Here is a 27,321-nt window from a genome sequence, read left to right as displayed (position 1 = left end):
ACTTCACTCAACGCCGACTATCTCTCGGAGAACGATCAAACGTCGACCCGGCGCCACCACCACGTGTTCTACTTAAAACGGCAAGAGTCACCGTATTTGGCGATGGTGGATCCAAGATCGCTACTGTTCTATTCGACAACGGAGATCGAAGTTTTATAACCAGCAAGTTCGCCACTTCGATACAGGCAAACCCCAAGTTTTGGGAAACACTCAATTTGAAATGCTTCGCCAATCCTCGAACCGGTTACAAAACAGTACCTCGAACAACAGTCGGTCTTCTGCAATGAGACGGTTTCAAAAGCGCAATAAACCTGTTGTTAGTCGACGAGATCTCGGACAATTTGGATAACTACCTCACGCATGACTTGCGTAACATCAAACATTTACGCAATCTCGACCTGGCGCACCCCCTCTCCAGCGGTACACACATGGACATCGACGTTCTGATTGATGCAGACCAGTATTGGGATTATGTCGGCTCGCATATAATCCGTGAATCGAATCCCATAGCAATCCAAACATTTCATATATCAACCATAAAAACACCCGATACGGAACTTGACAAACTCGTCACAACATTTTGGGATTTAGAGTCAGTTGGAGTTCGCGACAAAATACAGGCAAATGAGCTGAAAATTGCTCAAAGTGAACAATATAATCAATACATTGATCACAATCTCAGCACAGAAGACGACAGATACATCGCAAAATGGCCATGGAAACGAGAACACCCAACGCTGCCAACCAATTTTCAAGTGGCAAACATACGCACCAGGAATATGATAGCGAAACTACCCAAGGAAATTATCCCGGTTTACAATTCAATAATCGCGGATCAACTACAACATGGATATATCGAAAAGGTCGACAATGACGACTCAAAAAAACTGGGCATTACTTGCCACATCGATCAGTCAAAAAGGACAGCGTGTCGACACCCATTCGAATAGTATATGACTGTTCCGCGGCAAGTAAAAACCAACCAAGCCTCAACCAATGTTTGGACACTGGACCGCCGCTACTCAATTCATTGACATCGATTTTACTTAGATTTCGGTCAAATCCCATTGCAGTAACGGCTGATATTGAGAAGGCGTTTTTGCAAATCAAGCTACACGAATCTGACCGCTGTTATACCAAATTCCTGTGGTTAACAGACCCAGCCGATATCAACAGTTCATTCGCAACTCATCAATTTAGATCGGTTTTATTCGGCGCTACATGCTCGCCCTTTATTTTGAACGCCGCACTTAGACATCTAACTACAGAACACATTTCGAAAACTGCCGCTCAAGTTTTACAACAGGATATTTATGTAGATGATGTCGTCACGGGCAGTGCAACCATACAAGAGGCGATGCAATTCTACGACGAATCTCAACGTATTCTCTCTACCAAGAAATTCAATCTCGGACAATGGAATACGAGCGATCCATTACTGAAACAAATCATCAAAACCGACGGTCGAGCAAATCCCAAAGACGACGTTTCATTTCTAGGAATCAAATGGAATTCCGCGGACGACGTCCTACAAGCCAAACAACTACGTGCTCCATCATTTGGACCGTTAACTTCTAAGCGCGATATCGTAGCCTACTGTGCTAGCTTATACGACCCCCTGGGATATTACTCACCAATTCAAGTCCGTGCAAAACTCATAATTCAACAGTTATGCTTGACTAATCATAGTTGGGATAAACCGATCGAGTCAGAATTATTACCGATATGGCAAAACACTGCAGAAGATCTGCGGACAATAACCAACTACAAAATGAATCGCAAGTATTTTGCTGATAACCCAACCAACATCGAAATACACACTTTCACCGAAGCGTCAACAAAGGCCTACGGAGCCGCCGTGTATTTGGTGTCCGATAAGGAATCCGCCTTAGCCATCGCAAAGACACGCATAGCGCCTATAAGCAAACAAAAGTTGACACTTCCACGTTTGGAACTGATGGGAGTCCTAATTGGTACCCGACTTGCTCAATTTGTTGGTGAGGCACTCGCTCAGAAATATTCTATATTGAAATATGTATTATGGTGTGACAGCCAGATAAATCTTCATTGGCTCAACGGATGAGGCAAACAAGATACTTTCACGCGAAATAGAGTCACCGAAATCAACGCCTTTCCCCAAGAACACCGTTATGTCAACACCACAGAAAACCTGGCCGATCTAGTCACTAGAGGCGTTTCACCGACAGAACTGATTAATTCCAAGTACTGGTGGCAAGGACCCAAATGGTTGACAAATAAAGACAACTGGCCAATATGCGATTTATTTGAACCCGCTAAACAGAAATCTAATCGCCATGTGAAACATAATACTACATCAGAAACCACCTCGTCTGAATCAAATGTACTACACGCGGCTACTACTTCACTCAATTTTGATCAAAATGAAATCACTGCTCACTTCAAGTCGCCCACAATGAGCGAACATTTCAAAGTTAACTCTGCCGAACCCAAAGTGATACCCGAAGTAGCAAGTTTCAACGCCGACGCAGTATTTCATATTGACTCTTACCACAATTTGTCACATTTATTGCGTGTAACAGCTTATGCTTTGAGATTTATCAAAGTTCGTAAAACTCGACTCAATGTGAACGCGCCAATCGTCTCTGATACAGAGAACAGCGCCCAAAAATCAACGCCTGACGCCAGCGAGATGATAACAGCCGAACAACTGTGGATTAAATCCATTCAACGTCAATATTACGGGGAACTCATTGACAGTCTTGTCAAAAATAACTCGCATCTCGGCGCTCTGCGTAAACAACTCAAGTTATTTGTGGATGACAATCAACTGATCAGAGCCGGTGGTCGCATACAAAACGCGAATTTACCAATAAACACGATACATCCACTACTCCTACCCGGTAAACATCAATATACTACTTTAGTTATTCGCGACGCACACGTCCGACTTCAGCATGCCGGAACCAACGCTACAACTACAAGACTACGCTACAACTACTGGATCACATCAATGCGATGCTTCGTGAAAGCTGTCATTCATCGCTGCGTGGTTTGTAAACGTGTGGACGGGCATACTCAAAACCAATACCGGCGCCTTTACCCAAATTTAGAGTACAACAAACCGTGCCATTCTCTACGATTGGGATTGACTACACCGGACATTTGCTTGTCAAAAACACCATTACACAGTCAATAGTAAAGCTGTACATTTGTTTGTTTACCTGCACGGTGTCACGGGCTGTCCATTTAGAACTGGTCAGAGATCTTTCTACAGAGTCATTGCTTCAAGCCTTGCGTCGATTCGCGGCACGTAGATCAACGCCCACTCTCATCGTGTCAGACAATGCATCGACATTTGTCTCCGCCGCGAACGAACTTCGGAAAATCAGCACTGATCCCATGGTATTACAGTACCTTTCCGAAAATCGTATCACTTGGCGCTTCACACCGAAACGCAGTCCGTGGTGTGGAGGGCTATTCGAACGCATGATATCGATCACAAAAACTTCCCTCAAGAAAATACTGGGCAGAGCTTGTGTGTCATATACTGAATTAGCGACAATTATCACAGAAATCGAGTGCGCAATTAATGCACGTCCTCTGACTCATGTTGCGTCAGATATTTCGGATTTGAACCCACTGACTCCCTCGCAATTGATAAATGGACGTGAAATACACTGTCTCCCGAGAATTCAACAGAACCACTCGGACACCAGCGTCATCTCAAATCACAACACTGCAAACCGTCGCTATCAATACATGATCACGCTACAAAACGCATTTTGGCAACGGTGGACCAGCGAGTACATCACATCATTACGCGAGAGACACATCAATCAGCACCGTGGGGTCAAGGGAAGCACGGTGAAAGTCGGGGATATAGTCTTAGTTCACGACAATATCAAGAAACGTGTGTTTTGGAGCTTAGCACGCGTCACCAAGTTACTTCCGGGTTCTGATGGAATAGTGCGAGTGGTGGAAATCAGAACCAAACACGGTAAAACTAACCGCAACATCTCTCGTTTGTATCCACTTGAACTTTCATCCGAAACTGAGTTGGTTTCACGTCCCAATTCAGAATCACCGTCAACGGAAGATTCTACGCTGATCGACGTTGATTCACAACCAACTGCGAGCGACGTGGATGAAACTCAATACACAACGCAAACTGATTATTCAATGCAAAGAAGACGATCCAAGAGACGATCTGCGGAAAATGCTGAACAAAGGATTTACCGGCAGTATGAATCAAATCTTGTGTAAGCAAACGAACTCAATATGTTTCAGAAGTTTCAGAACTGTTAGAATATTGCCCAAACTTTTGATACAAAGTAATCTTTCATAGCAATTATTAACTCTTTACAATGTTGTTTCAAATTTGTGTTCTATGAAGAAATCCTAGAGTTGACACGTGTTCTAACAATAACATTCGTGACCTTTAGGTCAAGCAGTGTCAATCACATCCGGTATCCATGGATACCCTGATAAGACTTCACCTTTGAAACAAACTTGTTCAGGCTAGCAATCAGCTGGTCTACTGCATATTATTGTTTCATTTCAGTATGTCGGGGCACAGGTCAACATGTGTTTGTTAATTAGTTAAATGCATAAGAATATGTATCAATACATTTTATCTTTAAAAACAGTTTAGATTATTCTAGTTTATTCATATTTCCTTATTAACTGAGGAAATTACCCTATTATTTCACTGTTAGATCGTTTACATGTGTTCGTGCATTAAGAGTTACCCCCTATGAGCAATGGAATCGACCTCAAACATGCTAATTATTATGCAGTGTTACCCATGATTCCTACTCTCGATGGATATGGCGGTCATCAATGGAGTCCACATTTGAATTTAGTTCATAGTTTTTCAAGTTATTCACCTATTTGCCCCTCATCAAGGGCACTCACAGTTTTAATACATAAGTTTGTACTACTGATGTAATTACTGGCTGAAATGTTCAGCGTTCTACCCATGAATAAAGAAGTCATTACGACTTTCTTTTGAACTCGATCATGTGAGTCTGCTGTATGTTCTGTGGAGATTTATTAAACGCGGCGATTTATTCGAACCGAATTCCCACAGCCACAATTCTCTCCATTTAACAATTTGTATTTGTGATAAATAATTCAACAAGAGTATTTTATATCAAAATAAGTATTAAATATTTTTCTATACATTTATTCTCTCAATTTAACAACTTGTTATTGTGGGAATTAATCAAACGCAAGTTTTTAACACCAAAATAAGAATAAAATATTTGTCCATACATTTATTCTTTCAATTTAACAATTTGTATTTGTGATAAATAATTAAACAAGAGTATTTTATATCAAAATAAGTATTAAATATTTTTCTATACATTTATTCTTTCAATTTAACAACTTGTTATTGTGGGAATTAATCAAACGCAAGTTTTTAACACCAAAATAAGTATAAAATATTTGTCCATACAATTATTCTTTCAATTTAACAACTTGTAAATGTTGGAATTTTTCGAACACAAGTTGTTTACACCCAAATAAGTCTAAAATATTTGTCCATACATTTATTCTCTCAATTGAACAGCTTGTAATGGTGGCAATTTATCAAACACAAGTTGTTTACACCCAAATAAGTATAAAATATTTGTCCATACAATTATTCTCTCAATTACCAAATTTTTATTGTGGGAAATAATCAAAAGTGAGTTGTTTACATCAAAATAAGTATCAAATATTTGTCCATACATTCATTCTCTCAATTTAACAACTTGTAATTGTGGAAATTAGTGAAACGTGAGTTGTTTACACCAAAATAAGTATCAAATATTTGTCCATACATTTATTCTCTCAATCTAACAACTTGTAATTGTTGGAATTAATCAGCTGCAAGTTGTTTATATCAAAATAAGTATTAAATATTTGTCCATACATTTATTCAATAAGTATTGAATATTTTTTTCCATCATTTATTTTCACAATTTAACTACTTGTATTAGTGGTAAATAATTAAACAAAAGTTGTTTACACCAAAATAAGCATTAAATATTTGTCCATACATTTATTCTCTCAATTGAACATCTTGTAATGGTGGGAAATAATCAAATGTGAGTTGTTTATATCAAAATAAGTATCTAAACATTTATTCTCTCAATTTAACAACTTGTTATTGTGGGAATTAATCAAACGTGAGTTGTTCACATCAAATTAATTATCAAATATTTGTGCATACATTTATTCTCTCAATCTAACAACATGTTATTATTGGAATTAATCAAACGCGACTTGTTCACATCAAATTAAGTATCAAATATTTGTTCATACATTTATTCTCTCAATTCAACAAATTGTTATTGTGGGAATTTATCAAACGCGAGTTGTTTACAACAAAGTAAATATCAAATATCTGTCCATACATTTATTCTCTCAATCTAAAAACATGTTATTGTTGGAATTATTCAAACGCGCGTTGTTTACATCAAATTAAGTCTCAAATATTTGTCCATACATTTATTCTTTCAATTTAACAACTTGTAGTTGTGGGAATTAATCAAACGTGAGTCGTGTACACCAAAATAAGTATTAAATATTTATCACTACATTTATTATCTCAATTTAACAATTTGTAATTATGGGAATTATTCAACCGCGAGTTGTTCACACCAAAATAAGTGTTATGTATTTGTCCATGCATTTATTCTCTCAATTGAACAACTTGTAACCGTGGGAATTAATCAAACGGGAGTCGTTTACACCAAAATCAGTATTAAATATTTGTTGAAACATTTCTTCTCTTAATTTAACAATTTGTAATGGTGGAAAATAATTATACAAGAGTTGTTTATATCAAAATAAGGATTAAATATTAGTTCATACATTTGTTCTCTCAATTTAACAAATTGTTATTGTGGGAATTAATGACACGCGAGTTGTTTACATCAAAATAAGTATCAAATATATTTGTCCATACATTTATTGTCTCAATTTAACCACTTGTATTGTTTAATATTCCTGGTGTTAATTAATTAACACGTAAAGCAAAACAAAATAACAGAATTGGTACTTGCTAGCTGACTGAAAAAAAGTGTGAATCTTGGTTTTTGTTGCGTTGAATAGTATAAAAAATAAAAATGACAAAATATACAATTTAAGTTCGACCAAGTAATTGAGTGAAAGTGGTACCCGAGAGTGCAGGGAAAATGATTATGTCCCTGAGCGACCCAGATTGTTGTGTAACTATGAAAACATATATTAGAATGTTACTAATAAACAAATAACAAGTTTTTCAGTTTAAAATTAACCCTAATTACTATATTTCTACCTTCCATGTTTTCAGAATATTTTTACTTTCCATGTTTCCATAGTTTTGACATTCCGGGTTTTCCACTCTATGACATTGAATACACAATAAAAGTTGTTTATCGGTAAACAGAACCTATGTCACCAGAGACACATTTTCATAATCAGCTATCAATGTCCATACTGAATCGGTCAGGAGTATGGTTTAATTGTTTAACAAGCACAATAAACCTTCAATTTGAGTACGAAAATAATCAACAGACTTCGCCTGTTATGGATAGTTCCTAACGGCGACCACGTTGTTTTACAGCTGCATAGCAATTAAGGGAGTAGTAAAAAAACAATTAGGGAGGGAAACGGTAAAATTTACCTAATTCACAAGGCTACAAACAGTGTGGTAGCACTGTCATGCTTGGAGATCACTGCCACGCTCAAAACTATTGTTTATGATTTCAATTGGTTATTGTTTATAAGCCTGAAACTATTGTTTATAGGCCTAAAATAATGACCTACGGAAGGCAGAAAGTTCAATTAGTTCAATTACATGTACATGTAATTAGTCTCTCACGTAAATGGCTGATCATATCACAGCCGATGTCAAAAACATTTAAAGAAAAAAAGTAATTCAATGTGGAAAATAAATCGTAAATGAATTATAGAAATTGTACAATATGCTTAAAAAATGCTGAAAAAAAATGTTTGAAATAACTACTTGTACTGAAGAGTAAATTATGAGAATTGCTTGCCAAATATGAGACAACATATCCGCCACTCTTGTCACAACCAAAAACTGTTTTTTATTACCATATATACCAGAAATTGTTTAATAACAATCTTTCATACTTTTTTGACATAGATATATATTTTGGTTGGAATCAGTGTGCATGGTGTACTAGGAGAAGATTTTCCCATGCAGAATGCCTTTCAGATAAGTGTAGTTCATTTCAGTAATTTTAAATATGTATACATGAAGATTGTTATGTCATATTCTACTTCCATACATTCCACTTACATTGTATCAATATGTATCTATCATGCTCGGCTTTGTGGACACATAGGAGGCCCACGTCATCTTGCCTTATGATCACTTTTGTTTTTCTCTGCACAGTTTTCTGAAGAAGCTGTTAACTATTAGTAAGGTTGACGAAGTGGCTGGTAGGATAACTTTTTCTTATTTTTGGGCCCGTAGCTTTTTTTGTGTGCACTACTTAAACAAAAATCAGATGACACAATCGGTCATGTTGTGTCAGCTTTTAACTGTGATTCGTTTAACTCATGCTTGCCTTGTTCCTTTTACTAATGTGGTTTTCAAAATAGACAGGAAGAAAGGCAGCAGTCTTTTTATCTCCTGACCTCCTAAGTGCCCCTGGAGCTTGTTGCTCCTATGGGACCGGTTGCAGGTCCCTCCCTCTGTGGATTCCATCCTCGCCGGGGTTTGCCTCCAAGATTCTGGCTTTGGTTGAGGGCCTGCCGGGACAGGTAGACCAAATGCACATTGAGCGGGTTGCTTCCACTGCAGTTGCCCTTCGCTCGGCACACAGAAGAAGCACACCAGTGAGAGATATTCGTGTTCAAGTGATGCTACCTCCTGGGATCTTCCGAATACCAGCCCGACCTTCCCATCATTTTGAGGGATCAGGTGGGGCACAGGCTGGTGGTACCGGGACTCTGCCGAGACCTACTCCACCATCGTCCGAATCGCACAGTTTCGCTGAAGCCGGCCATTCATAACCGTCCCACGAACCCGTGCGTGATCGTGTTAGGAAAAGCTGTATTTCACTGAAGCTAAATTGATTCATTTGATTGGTCGCACCAAGGTGCTGGCGCCACCAATCAGAGTTGCTGTATTATAAATGTGAAGAACGGAGAGCTCATCACAAATTAAAACAGTAGCGGCGTGTAGGCTTTGTGCTGATTCACCAAAAGTCGAGAACAGAAAATCTATATTCGTTGACACGTTTCCAAAATTTCTTATTCCAATGTTGAAAATTGTGAATGAGGACGATGGAATGTCTAAATATTTGTGCAACTGTGTTTTAGTAAACTGACAAAACTGTCAAAACTGATAACATATCGACTTGCCCGATTCGGTCTTCGTTGCAACACAGTCCAGGGACTGTGTATGCAACAAACACGTCATTTTCCGCAGATACAGCACTATGCGCTTTCTTTTGATGATCAGTAAGTCCAGGGACTGTGTTTGCAACAAACACGTCATTTTCCTCAGATACAGCACTATGCGCTTTCTTTTGATGATCAGTAAGCTCGTTCAGAGAAAAAGGTAGCAACACATTTATTTGATTCTGCCACTTTAATTTTACCAAGTAATGTGTAGTTTCATGAGTTCTGATTGGGTGATGCAAATGACCGAAGTGAATTTATAATCATCTGAGGGCATGCGACATACTGTAAATAGTGGTGGAATCTGCCAAGGGTTAATGTTGAGACTTCGGCCGAAAAATTGGTTCTTGGCTGGCAAAGATGCTACTCCACAGGCAGCCGATGGGGGCTGGCGGCCATGCCTCCAATTTCGGAGGGGACAAAGCAGGGCAAGACGGTGGTGCACTCTCTCTACCGGAGATCGTCTGTTGGAACCCATGAGAAGAATTTTTTTCCGGTCTTCATGTATGTATGTACGGATATATGTACCCCCACCCTCGATCCTAAAGCAGTCTCTCTCGGTAGTGCTGTCTCTTCCGGGATCCAGATAGTGGGATCCAAAGCAACACCGACTGCAGAATTGAGTTCCCAGAGTGGGACAATCGATTGATGCCGTGTCTGATACCAGAGTCAGCAGAGTTTGAAGGCAAATCTCACGCTGTGCCTGGATCCAGCAGTTCCTTTCCCCGAACTCGGTACCATGAATTTTGGTTCGGTGGGACAGACAAAAGAAGATGGCTGCATTCATGGAATCTTTCGACAGTTCAGTTAGAAACAATGCAAGCCCAGAGAGTAGAGTTGCGACCTTACATTTTGAGTTTATGGCCGGCACACTGGAATGCAATCTTTTGCACCTCCAGCACTCTGAAGTCTCACCTGCCTCCTGGCCCAACAGACAGAGCCGTTGGTGGGACACCACATGGCTATGCGGGATATCCTGCCTGTGTGCAGTGGGGTGCAGTTTCGGCCTAGACCCTGAATTGGGCCTCAGTTTGGTTGTAGTGTACGCTTTAAGCAGGGGATGATATCACACACACATTTGTTTTGATACATCTCATCTACATTTTATATATATGTTGGTATAATTCTTGGTGCTATTGCGAAATTCTAGCTACGTGGGCTGCTATGATACCACATAATACAGTTAATTTGATACATTACATGGTATCTACGTGTACCTATTATACATGTACAACTTGTTATTATGGAATACCTAGCTAGATGTGCTGATCTGATATCACACCATACTTTTATTAAGATTCATTCCACTTACATTGTATCTGCATGTATGTATTATCCTAGGTTCTTTAGAGACACTTATATAAGTAGGCATTCTAGCAAGATTTGCTGCTCTGATATCACACCGTAATTTTATTTGATACATTCCATTTAAATTGTATTTACATGTCGGTATTATTCCAGATTCTGGAGAGACACGTAGTGAACTGGCATTCATCAAGATTGGCTGCTCTGATATCCCACTACACTACATCTACATGTAGCTAATATGTTATGTGCTAAAACGACACATAGATAACTAGCATTCTAGCTAGATAGGCTGCTCTGATATCAAGGCTGCTCTGATATCAACCCAAACCATATGTTTACTTTACTACATTGCATCCACAATGTTTTATCCATGGTTCTGTGGAGACACAGAGAAAACAAGCATTCTTGCTATGTACGCAGTTCTGATATCACAGCATACTTTTACTTTAATACATTGCATCTACATGTAGGTAATATTTTAGGCTCTAAGCGAGACATGGATAACTAGCATCCTAGCAAGATAAGCTGATCTGATATCACATCATGCCATACTTTTACTTTAATACATTGCATCTACATTGTGTTGTCCACGATTTTGTTAAGAGACGGGTGGCGGCAGCAAGGGTTTTGGGTTGGGTGATTGTGATTCGACGTCCAAGGAAAATAAGTGATGCTGTCTGGGTTGAATGTGCTTGGATTGAATACCTTCTGGGTCGTAAAGTTGCATTGTGGATGTATCGTGTTAGCTTGGGATCGCTTCTATCTTATCGCCCACAGCAACTTAAATACAATACAGAAAATACTGCACAGAAAGACAAAGAATCTTGGTGATCAATTAATTGCATAAATAAGAAAACTATAAATTTAGATTATAAAACTATGTAGGAAAACTTCAAAAGCACTAAGCAACTATCACATATATAACAAATGTTCTCAATACTTAAAAAACTTATGACAAATTAACACGGTGAAATATATAGATTTAACTTATTTAATAAACCACACTCATGACAGTGCGACGCTCAATACATACAATTGCAACGAGATAAAAAAAATGTTTTAACGGAATGCTAATAGCATCATTGTGATTTGACAATTTGATAACAATGGTCGCATAACTAGTTTGAAGGGAAGGGACGTGAAACAATTTAATATGAACACGTGCCAGTGTGAATTTGCCTATAAAGAATAAAATCAAAGTAACGAATGTCAATGTTCTATTGCATGGATATGCCCAAAACACAAGAGAATCGGTTAGGTATAGGCTTTGTTTCAGGTAACAACACTGTGGGGCGCTTTTTATCATGGGAATTTGTTCAGCAAAAGTGCCAATTGCTGTTATGTTTAGTAATTGACAAAGACACTGTCTCTAGCTCCTACTACTAAGACTGATTTATTCAACTCCCAACAAGTATAAGTAAACAAGGTTAGATAATTTACATAATGAGGACTTCCTGTGTGTACAGGGTCAATTGCCATTTGTTGATAATTAACATGCTTTGTTGATTACATGTCATGACAACTCCCTTTTTTTTAGATTGTTAAAATATGAGTGAGACAAATATTAAAAAAATCGAAACGATGCTAGTGCATGTTATAGTTCAGTTCTTCGCATTATAAAGTTCCTTGTATTCCATACAGTGAGAGTTAATTACTCTATCAGTTCACACTTATTGTTCTGTTCACAGTTATCATCAATTTAAACTTCATCTAACTAATTAATACTACTTGTTTATAACTATATTGAATTAGGGTAGACTATCCTATTCAATAGATATGAGAGAAATAAAACAGGGATTATTCTGCCCTGTCACACAGAAGATTGGTATCTGTCTGGTTTACTGACAACTCTTCCACTTCTAGTTGTTTTCACTTCAGGTACAGGGGCATTATTAGGCACTGTTGCTGCTGTCACTGTTGTCCTTTCATTAATTGGTCGAGTTGGCACGACTTCTGTTTCTTCTATGTCACTATCATCTACAAAATAATGTTGTTCATTTGTTTTCATTAGATGTCTTCTGTTGCGACGATAGTGCTTTCCTTCTGCAGTTTCAATGTTGTATGATCTAGGTGTTTTGGCATGTCCGGATACCTTTGCTGTCACCCATCTTCCTCCCTGTTGAACGCGAATGGTTTCTCCGTTGCTTAAGCTAGGTAGGGGTTTAGCATGGCATTTTCATTTTCTGCTGATCTTGTCTGACTTTCTGTTTCTCTTTGAGGGTGGATGGTTCTATTACGTTTTGTTTTAGGTGCATCTGTGTTATTGGTAATGTTGATCTCAGCCTCCGACTCATTAGAATTTGTGCTGGTATCCGATGTCATTAATTGGTGTATTTCTATACTCCAGTATACTGAGGTAATGGTCTTTCTCATCATCTCGTGCTTTCTTGAGTAGATTTTTTATGGTTTGTACTGTTCTTTCTGCCAAACCGTTTGACTGGCTCATGTATGGGCTAGTTGTTACAAGTTTGAAGCCCCATTCTTTAGCAAACTGCTGATATTCAGTTGCAGTGTATTGTGGTCCATTGTCACTTCTGACTTCAAATGGTATTCCATGTCTTGAGAAGATGGACTTGGTGTAGTTTACAACTGTGCTACTAAGTATTCTGAAGTTTCATAACTTCAAAAAACTAGGAATAGTAGTCTGCCACAACCTAATAGTTAGTGTTGTCTAGCATAAACAGGTCAGTTGCTATAGTTTGCCATGGACCATCTGGAATTGGTGTTGGTATCATTGGTTCTTTCTGGTTTGATTTGCGATATTCCAGACAAATACTACATTTTGATACCATGTCTACAATTTGTGTGTTCATATTAGGCCAAAACAGAATGTCTCTTGCTCGTTGCTTTGACTTCTCTATTCCCATATGACCTATATGTACTAATTTCAACATTTCTTGTCTTAAAGAATGTGGAATCAGTATTTTTCTCCTTTGAATATTATTCCATCCATGATGGTTAGTTCATCTTGGTGCTTCAAGTATTCTTTAATACTGACATGGAGTTGTGACTTGTTCTTTGGCCAACCATTCATTAATACAGATGTAAGATATTTGAGAGAGACATCTTTTGTTGTTTTGTCTTTAATTATCTGCAACTTTTCATCTGATACTGGCAGATTTGACATGACATGATGCACGACGTAGGACAAATCTTCATCCATGATGCTGTCATCATTACTTCCCAGTGACTGAGATGATAAGGGAGCCCTTGACAACGTATCAGTTGTGACTAGTTCTTTCCCTGGTTTGTATCTCAGTGATATGTCATATTTCTGCAGTCTAAGAAGCATTCACTGCAGTCTTGCTGGTGTTGCTGCAAGTGGTTTCTTCATGATGGATTCCAAGGGTTTGTGATCAGACTCAACATGGATTGTCTTACCATAAGTGTACTGTTAAATCTCTCCAGACCAAACATTACGGCCAATAGCTCCTTTTCAATTTGAGCATATCTGGTCTCAGCGTCAGTCATTGATCGAGATGCATAAGCTACTGGTCTGTTTTCCTGCAGCAATACAGCTCCTAGGCCAAATTTGGATGCATCACAACTAACAGTTACTGGTTTAGTTACATCATAGTATTTTAACACAGGGCCTGGTTGTTCTGTTAGGATTTTCTTTATTGCCTCAAATGAATTTTGCTGACTTTCTGACCAGTGGAACTATATGTTCTTTTTCAGTATGCTTCTAATTGGCTCTGTTATAGTTGCAAGGTTAGGCACGAATTTACCGAGGTAATTTACTGTACCCAGTAATCGCATTATTCCTTGCGTGTCTGTTGGTGGCGGCATCTCTGTTATAGCTCGAATCTTTTCTGGGTCCGGTTGTACTCCTTCTGGTGTGAGAATATTTCCCAGGTACCCGATTTTTGTGACACCAAACTCACATTTTTCCTTGTTGAGTATGAGATTTATTTCTTCACAATTGTTGAGTGTAGCCCTCAACTTTTCATCATGATTGGCAGTTGTTCTACCCCATACCAAAATGTCATCCATGTCTGTTTCAACACCAGGTTGGTTCTCAAAATGTTGGGAGATTCTCTTCTGAAATACCTCTTGTGCTGAATTGATTCCAAAAGGCATTCGCAGATAGCAATATCTACCAAAAGGTGTATTAAACGTAGTGAGTAGTTGACTGGACTCATCAAGTGGTATTTGCCAGTATCCATGGTTGGCGTCTAGCTTTGGGAAAACGTTAGCTCCAGACATGCGTGTTGTTATGTCTTCAAGTGTAGACAATTGATAATGCTCTCGTTTGATTGCCTTATTTAAGTGTCTTGGGTCTAGACATATGCGTAGTTTACCCAACTTTGGTTTCTCTACAACAACCATGGAGTTCACCCAGTCTGTTGGCTCATCTACCTTACGAAGTACTTTCTGTTTTTTCATCTAGTCCAGTGTTTGTCTTAGTTTGTCACGAAGTGATGCTGGTATCTTCCTTGGTGGATGTACTACTTGTACAGCTGATGTGTCTAACCTGATATGATATGGTTCAGTTAGACAGCCTAATCCTCCATCGAACACTTTGGAAATTTCTCCATTATCATGGTTTTCTTCTCTTTTTCATGAATATTCATGACTACCTTGATTAAGCCCAAGTCTTGTGAAGCTTTAAATCCCAGTAAAGATGGTTGGTCAGTCTCTGTGACGTAGAAATCCAAATATTTTTCCATGCAGTTTAACTTGCATTTCCCATGTACCTTTAACTTTTCATCACTGTAACTTGTCAGTGTAATGCGAGTCTTCTGAATTTGAATGCTAGAGTCCTTGATTTTCTTGAATATCTTCACTGGTATGATGTTTGCTTGAGATCCTGTATCTATTTTTAATCTCACATCTGTACCATGAATATCAGTTGTCACATAGCACTCGTCTTCTTTGACCTCAGTCTTGCATTTCTTTTTGATGGGTTCAACATAGAGTGTACTGGATTCAGTATCTGTTTCTTCTTCATTTAATCCTTGGACACTGATTTTGGATCTACAGTACTTTTGGTAGTGATTCATTTTGTGGCATTTCAGACATCTCCTGCCATATGCTGGACATTGTTTTCTTGCATGTACAGTCCCACATTTGCCACACCTCTCTTTCTTAGGATTATCATAGCTTTGTTTTTGCCTTGTGCCACTGTAGTTAGGTTTCTTGATTTGTTTTTGTTGCGCATAAGTTTTCTTTGATCTTACACTATGTACACTGGTTTCTTCAGCCAGATCTTGCCTATTTTTCTTTGATTCTTCATGAGCTCTGCATATGGTTAGTGTTTGCTCTAGGTTTAGATCTTGTTTCTGCAGTAGTTTGTCTTTAACTTTCTCACAGTAAATACCACATATTATTCTGTCACGAATCAGTTCATCACGCATTGTGCCAAATGCACAATCCTTTGATAATATTTTTAGTGCTGTGACGAAATCATCAATGGATTCATTTCTTCCCTGATTTCTAGTGTTGAACTTGTGACGAGAAATTACAATGCTTTTCTTTAAGGCGAAATGTTTTTCAAACTTGTCTAGGGTGTCATTTGGTACAGTGCTTTTATCATCATCTTCTTCAGTGAACTCAAAAGTTTCAAAGATTTCCCTACCTCCAGGGCCTATGATGTACTGAATAACTTTGCTTTTCTCAGCATCACTTTTGTCTGCCATACCAACTCTAAATACAACTCTACTGTTTTCCTCCATTGTTTCCATCTTTCAGCCTTATTGCCTTCAGTGGTAAAATCCATTTCTGGTGGTTGTCTAAAATTATTGTGTGCCATAATTTACAATGAATGACTTCTAGGAACACTTACTTCTCAGTCGCCTTTGTTTTTGTCAAAAGGTCACAGTATCTTGTTGTGAGTTCCTTTGTTCTCATTGTTCTCTGCACTGTTGTAGCTTGATCTTGGGTGACTCTGGAAATCTCGCTTTTTAAAAGATTTTCTCAGAAGTTCTTCCTCTTCAGCTCAACCTGTTGTCACTTCACTTCTCTATGGTGAGTTTCAAACAATTGTCATGCAGGAATCAGCACTTCTGACACCATGTTATGTTTAGTAATTGACAAAGACACTGTCTCTAGGTCCTACTACTAAGACTGGTTTATTAATTTGCATAATGAGGACTTCCTGTGTGTACAGGGTCAATTGCCATATGTTGATAATTAACATGCTTTGTTGATTACATATCATGACAATTGCTAATAAATGTTGAATCATACGTTCTTGTCTTCAGACTTTCAGGTGAAGCAGAACTATCAGAACACAAGTGACAAAAGACATGCACAGGGTCGATGAGAATAATTTCGCCAAATATGATATAGGTGATGAGAATAAATCAAAACTTGGTTTAGCAGATCTATATGCCAATTCGTCTAAAGTATAATTAATAAGATGAGTCTGGATTTGTCAATGGTATACGTATAACGTAATTGTATATACAGTGACTCAGTAGTTTGATGAGTTATGAGTAAGTTTGGTATTAAAATAGGTGGCAAGTATATTGATAATTTTGTCTTAGAATTGTAGAGACGTCTTGTAATGCTGTTCTGACTTTTTGGTGAGACACAAAGTGATAAGTGATTTTCAAATCTGAACACCAATTCATTCCGAAAATTTGTTCTATTAGCAGTTTCCAATTGTAATGTAATTATGTCCTTCAACTTGTGCATCTCCAGAAATGTTGTGTTGACGTTTTGGTCTGTGACATTCATGTGTTCTTGCAATGAAGTCAGTTTAAGTATTATGTCAGCAATGTTCTAGTTGGAATTTGAAACAAGAGTACACAAATTCGTCAATCGGTTGTTTGTCAATTTGGTGACTTTGCTGAGGCGTACAGTCTGTGAGTCGATGTCATGAATTAAGATATAAGTACCACCTATTTTATACGCATGCGCATTGGGCCGACGCTGTCAAATCTGTTTTGGAGCGTGTCTTGTCGATGTGAAATTGCTTCAGCCATTGGGTAACGGAATTAACTGGTGTCTGTGTTAAAACAGCTGTAAAGTGGCGGTAAAATTAATTTGCGCGGTTTTGCCAACATAGTAAACCAAACTTAGAACTCGCGATACTGGTACGGAACAACCATGACAAATAAATGCCGGAACTTTGGTGTTTCCCATTTAGCACAAAAATAAAAGACACCCCACAGTTAGACAGAAAATCATTTTTTTTATTGGTCACGATATACCACGGATCATCTCCACGTCCTTTGTGAACACAACATACACGATGTGCCGCCATCCAATGGCCGGATGAGCGGCTTCCGTTGTGCACAATCAGCGTCTACTTCATGAGAGAAACACGGCACACTTACTAAGCCAGATCGTCTGGCGGCGCCCTACTATTTCATCAATAAACAAATATCCTCGGGGGCGGAGCTACGTCACAGACGTTCCACGTTGCTAAGACGCGCACCACTGTACAATGCATTTCTATGGGCTCTGAGAGCGCTGCTGTGGAACGCCGGTCGAGCCGGTGAAAATTCGAGAAAACAACACGAACTCAACTTTGAAGTAATTCTGAACAACCAAATTTATATATGTTACACACGTAGGGCTAATCTTGTTGCACTGTTCAAAGGAGTCTCAACAATCATCCCAAAGTACCGTTTTCTGCGAGTTTTGGGCCTTTGTTTTCACCGCCGCGGGTTGCCAGGCTGTGAAAATGCCCGGATGTCCGCCTCCGAGTATACTATTATCCTGTTCCAGAATTGGACATTTGTTTATTTGGAGTAATTTCCAATTCTACGCCAGGTCCTTAGTAATTAATGATTCCGCGTATTCATTTGGCCGTTATTTGACAGACGTAAAATGCCATAATGTTAATTCGCGGAAAGTTAAACACACTAGTACTGATAATGAAGTAACAATTTGCCAAAAAGTACTAAATTTGCTATCCCATGGAAATAATTGAAATCAAAATATTTTACAATATATTATGTTTTGCACACGATTGAAATATCATATATAATGGGCCTAATATACTAATGTTGTGTTTATTTAATTGTAAGAACGAGTTTACATCCTGGACTGACCACGATGTACCACGGATCCAGTCAGTTCTCAATGTGAAGATATTGACTTATATATGTGATAAATAATACAGGCCAAATATTGTCATTTTGTTATTACAGCTGGTGATATATATATTAAAATTAAATTAGTAAGATACATGCAAGATAAAATACATAAAACACAATTTCAGTTTACGCATTTACGCATTTCAGTCTTTATTTTCAACAATATGGCATCTAATTTATGTATTTTAATTCCTCTGTTAAAGCGGAGCGTCGTCACCTGCGCATGCATCTATCATTCTTTGCCTATTTGCGTGCGTTGTCATTGTCAACTTTCATATAAAATAGTATTAATCACAGCTGAAACAAAAACAAAAAAGTATTTTAATTTCAATAATGATCAGACTTTTTCGATCTTATCATGTGACTAAGCAGTATTGATGACTTTGAAAAGATACTGACATATGTGTAATACTGTGTAAACATATACAGTTTATCAGCCTCATGACACCGTAATTAACATAACATTTAGTATTCCAAGTAGTATGGCAATTTTTGTAGTGTATACTTATTCGTAACTGAGCATGACCATAAAGTATGTAAAATACCAGTACCACAGCCAACCAGATTGCGTTATTAACTGTACTCGAATATCTTCGCTTATGGCAGTATAAGATGTTGTAACTGTCTAAGAAAACGCAAATGACAATTTATTTAAAATATGTTTCAAGTAACTTACTTTTTCCACTCTACTCGCCAGCTTTCCCCTTACTCAGCAGCATCATGGACTACAGTACCATTAGGTTTTAGGAAGTCATTACGAGTGTCACCATCAGCGTCACCCAGAAGACCACAGAGCTGACCATGGTAGTCGGATCCAGAGATAGATACTCTTAAGCTGTGTGTCTTCAATGTCCAGTACAGAGTGAATGTAGTATCTTTGGAGGTGAAGGTCAGTTTGATATTCTTATTGTCTTACTGTACGTGTATTGAGATTGCTTTAGTCATAGGTCTTTCAGTTGTACCCTGAGGATATATATATATATATATATATATATATATATATATATATATATATATATATATATATATATATATATATATATATATTGTAATTAGTAAATTGTAAACCACTTTTAATATATACCGGTAACTGGTAGCGCCGTGGTTGTGCGTCAGACTATTGATCAGTAGACCCGAATTCAACTCCTACCTGTGGTTGAACATCGAAAGGGTCGAGAGTGTGTTATGTGGAAATGCCAAAACCACAGGAAGAGATGTTATTTAGGGGGGGCGTTGGTTAATTTTGTCTTCGATAAGGCCTGGTTGATGCTAGGCCAACATATTAAATTACTGTTTGATTTAGTCATGGCCACACAGTCATTTAGTCCCAAACATGTTTATGGTTTCTGTGACAAAATGCACTATACTATTATGTCTGCGCTTGCAACAGTGACATTCGATGTCTGGAACTGACTCGAGGCACAACAATTTAAAATAAAAATAAATTGCATTATTTCAGGAAGTTCAACTAGCAATCATTTGTACAGCCAATTATTTTGGTCTGCAGAAACCAGACAAAAAGTCATGTATGAAGTTTGTAAAATATCATGTTCAACAGAAAAAATTCCAGACTCTTCTAAAATAAGGTATAATGACATGAGTTATGTCATGAGCAAGTCACTTACTGTAACGACGTTCAATCCATTAATGACAACAAAGTCACCTCCAACAGTTATATTAAGAGAAACAGTTCGCGTTCTGACTTGTTCCGGCGTATTGATGTTTCTCGGCTCAAACTCAGCTGTAACTTCAAAGCCAGGATTAGACGAGCAGTCTCTAAACAGAGTATACCAGCATATACCTTGGAAACTAAATGGTCGACCGTCGAATGACGTCATGTGTGGATCACCAGAAACACCTGTTATAATAAAACACACACGATGGAGTTTACACCACTGAGTCGTATTTAGTGCATATATCATGAACATATAACTTAGACGATACTGCGTATACAACAATTGTACAATTTGTCAAGTACATGAGAAAGGTCAAATATTAAGGTGTATAAGATTTATAATCTATTAATGCACCTATATTTACTCAGAAGTATGAATGCCATATCGCGGAGTTGATTTTCGACGCAAATGACCGCCAAGATCCCGTTGAAAGTGATAGTACCGCGATACTTGGTTTGCCACGAGACTTGGTTTGCCCCTCAAATAGTTTTCCACTCTTCCAGTCATCGTGTTCACTATTACACATATTGAATGATCTGTGGTCGAAATGGCGGGGAAAATGAAACACTAGGACGCTACGAAGGTCTATTGGTCGAAGTTGTAAATATAAGAAGAACATCCAGACCGTTGTTTTCAGGAAAAAAATGTTTTCAATAAAAACAGAATAATAAACTCACCGGGTTGTATCTCACAAATAACACCTCTTTCCGCTGTGTAACACGGCAAAGAATTCCATACATAGCCTGCCATCTTGGCTGCACTATAATCAGATTAATGTGTTATTAGCTGATGTCAGTTGGATTCAGCTGAACCACAATACTACAGGTTTAACACTACAAGAACACTACAATCTTATCACCTCGGTAATATCAAGATAAACCCATTTTTGTTTCAATTGTTATTCAATTGTTAAGATATTACTCTTCATATATGATAGTATGAACATAAATGGCTCATTACAATTGATTATTCTAAACTTATGACGAAAAATGCATCATAGTACGTTTTTCCAACATTGTAAATCGCCTTCTCTTGAGAAAAGTCTGTCACACTTGTGACCTAAAATCGAAATGCACGGTATAATGCGCAGCTTTATGGATATTTTAAATTGTTGAATTGGTGTTTATTTATCATTGCGATGAAGTAATATTTCATTATTATTAGATAATTATTATTATTATCGTTTCCTATGGTATCTCTTAATGTTTCTACTGCATTCTGTTCTGCCTCTGAGCAGATCTGTGCGGGTTTTCCATTGATGGCAGCACAAGAAGCTTCTGCTTCGGCATATATCATTCGACCAAAAACTATTTCATAGTTTGCTAGAAATATAAATTAATAATTAGTCATTTAATGTTCTTTCGTTCCTGAATGATACATAACTCATATTTACTAACTAGTCTGTAAAACTGACTGAAATGCCGTTAAAGATAACGTCGTGTTTTTACTTTGATATTCCGTTGTATATAGATTATCGACACTGTGATATCAAAGTTATTCGAATTATGTAATAACAATGAAGTTATAACAAATAATACACACATTTGTTAATGTTTATATTGTAGGTTACCAAGTTTCATATCCCGTTCAACCACAGCTTTCACTCGCTAACAACTACGACATGACTTGTAAAATGTACCGCTTACAATTTCCAGAGCATAATGTTCGCATAGATGGTCGCCGTCAAAGATGAATATGAGCGAATGTAAGTCTTTGGCTCTACTGTATATTATCTACCCCTACTGTCCACCCCACCAGTGGCAGATTACGCACGTGAGGACACTCTCATATTTCCTCTGGGTAGGTTTACGTATATTTGGAAATTTGACAAATCTGTCAAACACCTCTGAACATCTTATTTTCCTATTTACTAACTTCGTAAACTCGAAAAGATTTTTGAAGAACAAAAAAACACAAAAATATTGACTCTGGTTAAACTGTAGGTTTAAAATAACAATCCACTCAGCTCTCAGACTGTGGCTGTACTGTATAGCGTTATGTCTGCAGTCAATTTATCAGCGGTAACACGTGACAGGAATTATGTGTTAGATGAACAAATGATGAATAATTGAGTCGCAAAATTACCATCTTGTGAATTAAATTACTACTTACCTGATCGCTTCTCAAAATGTATCTTCTGTGAAATAATAATAAAAACAAATATTAATAATGATGAATGGTAGCATGAATTCATGTCCATAATTATTACTATACAAATCATACGCATCGTTTCGAGGGGAAAGGAACAATCAAGAGCCACGTGAAACATAATTGTATAAATAGCAGATGAATTTTTCAAATTTTATCTGTAGAATGTCGTACATATTCGTCGTCAAAATATTGAAACATAACTGCTGTTGGCTGACAAACTCATAACATAATGTAAATATTTCACTTTTCAAGAATACAAGATATATTCATACATTTATTAACGTCTATATAGAGAGAATACACGTGTTTGATTTGGGGCAAAACCAAAGCACATTTACTAGCTTGTGGAGCACAATGCTCCTATCGAACGCACACACGTACGCAGTTACATGCGATTTTGTTAAAATAACGTGAATCTGATACTGAGCAGCGAAAACTGGGTAATGTTAAATGTTGTTTTATTGTTCAACACAAAAAAAGTCCAAAAACGTTGGGTCTGGGAGGGATAGGAGGGGGGGTACATAGTATGCCCCAGCTGTTGGACTAGCTCAGTGAAAGAGTGAGTACAGTATCGTATTTAATACAAATGATTACATTACGTTTCTATCAAAATCTCAACCAAACTGTCGATATCAACGTGTTGCAGCTAAATCCGGACAGTTCCCACCCTTTCAGGAGTCAGAAACAATAATTGCCGATTTCAAAATATTCCAAGTTTAGTCTATAATTTCTACTTTTGTTTCGCCAAGACATACAAAAAATTAAACATAACAGGAAAATATACAAGCATAAATATGCATAGATGACTCAATAATTAGCGGATGCAACTTGGTTTTAAGCAGCCACAAACCATCAAATTGGGAAAGAAACTTACTTCACGTACTCGTGTGCAATTGTTTTCTCTTGGACGCAGCGGACTTCCAGTTTATTTTTAGTACGTCGATCATTGAACCCAACAAAATTTTTGAAATTTATTATAACATTTTCACATGACCTGACAATTTCATAATTTCGCGATTTCACTGTTAATAAAATTGCCTGTTCATTGAAAAAAAAACGAAGACTTCCAATAGTGAGGAGTGACGTTTGTCTGTATGAAAGTTAGTTTTCGAATGGTAAAACTGGCAATCATTGCATACTATACCTGTAACTAACACTCTACTGACCAGTTTGAAAATAATTTGTATAACTAGACGATAACGTTCACTGTAAACTAACCTTGACCGAAGCTGCTACAGCAACACTTGAAATGGTGTGTATTATTAGTAAGCGCAACATTCTTCTCATCGTTGAGAGACGTCGTAGTCACAGTATAAGTGTCACCGCACGTCAACACAATATATATATTACCTTTCCGCGGAAACGCGTATTGTTATGACCAGATACATCACCGGAATGTATTTCTATTGGCCCATAATTAACATAATCGAAGTAGTTCCGGTATACTGTATTAGGAATATTAATTAAATGGTTTGAATGGTTTACACCATGTTGATGATGTATGTGACATATCTGTTATTATATATTTATTTTGTATTTACTAACGAGAACTGCTATCTTTAATAACACGATACAAACACTAACATTTCAAACAAGCGATAGTAGAGTAAGTACAATGTTAGATATAAATCCACATCACCATTTGTCGCCATTTTAGCCACTGTAATAACATATATAATGAGGTTTGTACAAGAATAACGCACGAAGAAGTTCCGGCAAATGCGCTTTCAATTGTGTATAAATGATTATGCATAGTTGAGAATTTCAAACTCTGGCAGCAAAGAAATGAAATGCAGTCCTGGCGTTTGAGGGCGCGAACGCATGCGCAGATTGACACAACTTGAAGGCTGGTATCACAGAAAATATGAAATTGTCAAATTTCGTCATAAATGCGTAAATTATGGAAAAATATATGATTTGTATGTAATCGGACAACATTTTGCGATAGTTCAATGTCTTATAAGCACTCGTAACTAGTTTGGACAAGGTATTTTGTATTTTGAGGTATGATTTTCGGCAGCTAGAAAAATGTGTGCATATTTTGTTTCCTCTCTTGTCTTATATATAGTGCAAGCTGATCGGCCGGAAACAAGTATTAGTGATTTTTGTGGTTTCGGAGCGTGATGATTAAATTTAATAAGATATGCTTGCTTTACATTACTAAACTGTTTAATTCCATAGTTTCTATTATTTTGAGCAAGGGTAAGGTCCTGTACCGGGACATAGTCGCACGGCCCCATAGACGTCCACGCATTGAGGGGAATAGATCGTCAAGCCCCTGTGAGAAAAACTGCTTTCAACTACAATATTTTTTAAATGTGAATAGATATGTACATTTAAATTTTTGTGATGTTGTTATTTTTTCTTTCGGATGTTCGTATTTTGAAAAATCACGGTAATATGTTCTGTTTGCAGTTTGTGATTGTAGTGCTCAAGTTAGTGTACGTTCAGCGTCGTGGCGAAGTGTGAACGGTTTATTTACCCGCAACTTCCCTGGGACAATAGACTGCGAAGCGTTTCCAGACTGGGGATAGAGGGACTGTGTTCCGTCACACAGTACTGTAGTTCTCCTGTCTCTGTCTTAAAATTTTGAGAACAAAATACAGCAGAATGGATATAAAATAAGTAATTGTCAATAACATAAAATTCCCGTTAATATTTGTGTGACTGTAGATTTGAAAGCAAGACATAGACTGGCGCAGTCGAGGCGATTAATTTGTTTTTTTTTGTAGTTTAAAAAAAAATAAAAAAGAGCAAAATGGAGGTGTTAGCGCGAAATCACACCGACTGGTTCATTGTGCAGGAAATTCATTGCTATTAAATATTCATGATGCAACATGGCAAAGGTCACACTGCAGACCTGTCACATGCAACGTAATATTACCGTATAAACGTAATTGGTATAGTACAAGTGTGATGGTTCAAATACCAAAATGGCAACAGTAACAAAAAGACTTCCCTGGCGGCGATGATAAAATACGAACACGGAGCCAACAGATGAGGTTTCAACTGGTACTGGTATTATTATACTCTGCAAACATCAAGTACAATAACGCGGTAAAACTCCACTACTTCAATAACTAGATACTTAAACTCCAATACAATTCAACGAGATCTCCGATCTGATCTCAGTGCTGAACAACTCCCCTATATATACCCACACTGTCTATAAATAGACCATCACATCAGCATACATAATGAGTCTGGAATTTACTACAAATTTCTAGAATGTTCCATTACCTTCTATTGCCTCCTACAGTGTCCTATTACCTATTCAACCAACTTCTAAAAATTCCACCCAGACACAGTACGGTTCTAGAACATTCTCAGTCACACGGAAGTGGTAAACAAGTCGTATGCGACAAGACCCAACATGGCGGCATGTTGAAATTCGAGTTTGTCGTAGCCGTCAAAAATCGACTTCGAATGTAGCATAGAAAATGTAAAAAACAGTCGTAGAATTAAAACAAAATCGGCTGCTACAATCAGCCGACGTCTTCTCCGTCAGAGGTCAGTAGAAGAAACGTTGTGATTGACTTAGATGATTGTAAATTAGAACACTCATTAACATAATTAGCTGTTGAAAAATCGACGGGTTCCTGCAGTGTCGATAGAGGGTCATGCAGTCTGGGTGATTTCGCAGTTACAGGGGACTTCGCACTAACACCTCCATTTCGTGACTTTTTTATTTTATTTAAACTCCAAAAACAAATTAATCGCCCCGACTGCGCCAGTCTAGACACGATATTATTTCTAGTCATTGTAATACAAATCATTAATCCCTGTTCCATTATATCCTATGTTAATGGGTACACACATATTTTCTTTTTACCAACCTAATTTCACCAATAAACACCAAAATATTGAATGGTAGAAAATGGTGCATATCATTGTTGTATAATATAATTTCTTTTGAACTCCATATGGAGTCATATTGATTATTTTTAACAGTCCTGACCAATGTTAACGGCACCATGGGTCGGGTAGGAGTAACATATTCAACAAATACATGCCGCCATCTTTATTTATTTCCCCGAAGTCAATTGATTTTTTTGGACAGTCCCAACAAAAATTATCTAGCTGTCCGATAATATTACTTAAATCAAGCAAAGCATTACTAATTTAGTTCCACTGAGTAGTATGTTTGCTGTGTCTACTTTTTGGAATATCGTGATAAAACAAACGATATTGTCTTTTTCCTACCAAAAGTACAATTGTGTTACAATACTTAAATCAATTGTAGCATTATTAATGTGTGCATCAGTTAGTATGTATACATTGTATATATGTTTGTTCAAATGTCACGACACAACAAATGATGGAGCTATGCACAACCTGTTGTAATATGTGGTTTGTAAATTTGTATCCCTGCTGATACATCTTTTATTTTTTTATTCATTTATTGAATTGCTATTATTTACAGCAATGCAATTTAATTCGAGCTAGAGAGGGTGCATTTACCTAACCTAATTTTGTGTAGTGTACTGGCAGTTGTGAATACTACACCCCACACCCACCGGGCACACCACGCCCACCGCGCTACACCCTAGGCCCGACGCACACTATTTTTTGAATGAATTACTTTTCCAGGTTAACACATGATACAAAAGTTATTCAGAATGCTTCCGTGAAGTCTGTTGGATGTGTTATCACCTATGTTAATGGTAGGCACCCATCCTAAATGAAAATGAAGATAAATATTCAAGGACTTGATTATCAATACAAGTAATTGAATAAAGAGCAGAATGCTA

General features: G+C 37.5%; 1 protein-coding gene and 2 long non-coding RNA genes across 3 annotated transcripts; 1 reads left to right on the top strand and 2 right to left on the bottom strand.

Moving 5' to 3' along the window:
• Positions 1 to 18,862: 18,862 nt before the first annotated feature.
• On the bottom strand, positions 18,863 to 19,462 carry LOC144344659 (uncharacterized). The gene is made up of 2 exons (XR_013419234.2): positions 19,420 to 19,462; positions 18,863 to 19,040 (listed from the first exon to the last, which is right to left on the bottom strand). It is a non-coding gene; the product is annotated as an uncharacterized LOC144344659 (long non-coding RNA).
• Positions 19,463 to 19,496: 34 nt separating this feature from the next.
• On the top strand, positions 19,497 to 25,192 carry LOC146731577 (uncharacterized). The gene is made up of 3 exons (XR_014927020.1): positions 19,497 to 19,632; positions 21,985 to 22,124; positions 24,986 to 25,192. It is a non-coding gene; the product is annotated as an uncharacterized LOC146731577 (long non-coding RNA).
• LOC146731578 (BMP-binding endothelial regulator protein-like) lies at positions 20,345 to 21,209 on the bottom strand. Its single transcript, XM_085493290.1, has 2 exons — positions 21,097 to 21,209; positions 20,345 to 20,601 (listed from the first exon to the last, which is right to left on the bottom strand). Exons 1-2 carry the CDS (start codon positions 21,167 to 21,169, stop codon positions 20,345 to 20,347), a joined length of 330 nt encoding a protein of 109 aa, XP_085349416.1. The 5' UTR covers positions 21,170 to 21,209.
• Positions 25,193 to 27,321: the final 2,129 nt, after the last annotated feature.

This window comes from Saccoglossus kowalevskii, chromosome 18 (genome assembly GCF_978046115.1).
Source record: "Saccoglossus kowalevskii chromosome 18, keSacKowa6.1, whole genome shotgun sequence".
Classification (NCBI taxonomy): domain Eukaryota; kingdom Metazoa; phylum Hemichordata; class Enteropneusta; family Harrimaniidae; genus Saccoglossus; species Saccoglossus kowalevskii.
This window is presented reverse-complemented; position numbering and strand designations above follow the sequence as displayed.

What these genes read in the sequence shown, in the direction of transcription:
- LOC146731578 (XM_085493290.1), bottom strand. Translation starts at nt 21,169, where the DNA reads ATGGCAGGCTATGTATGGAATTCTTTGCCGTGTTACACAGCGGAAAGA. An exon ending in TATTTGTGAGATACAACCCG is followed by an intron (nt 20,602 to 21,096) that starts GTGAGTTTATTA and finishes TTATTATAACAG; the next exon opens with GTGTTTCTGGTGATCCACAC.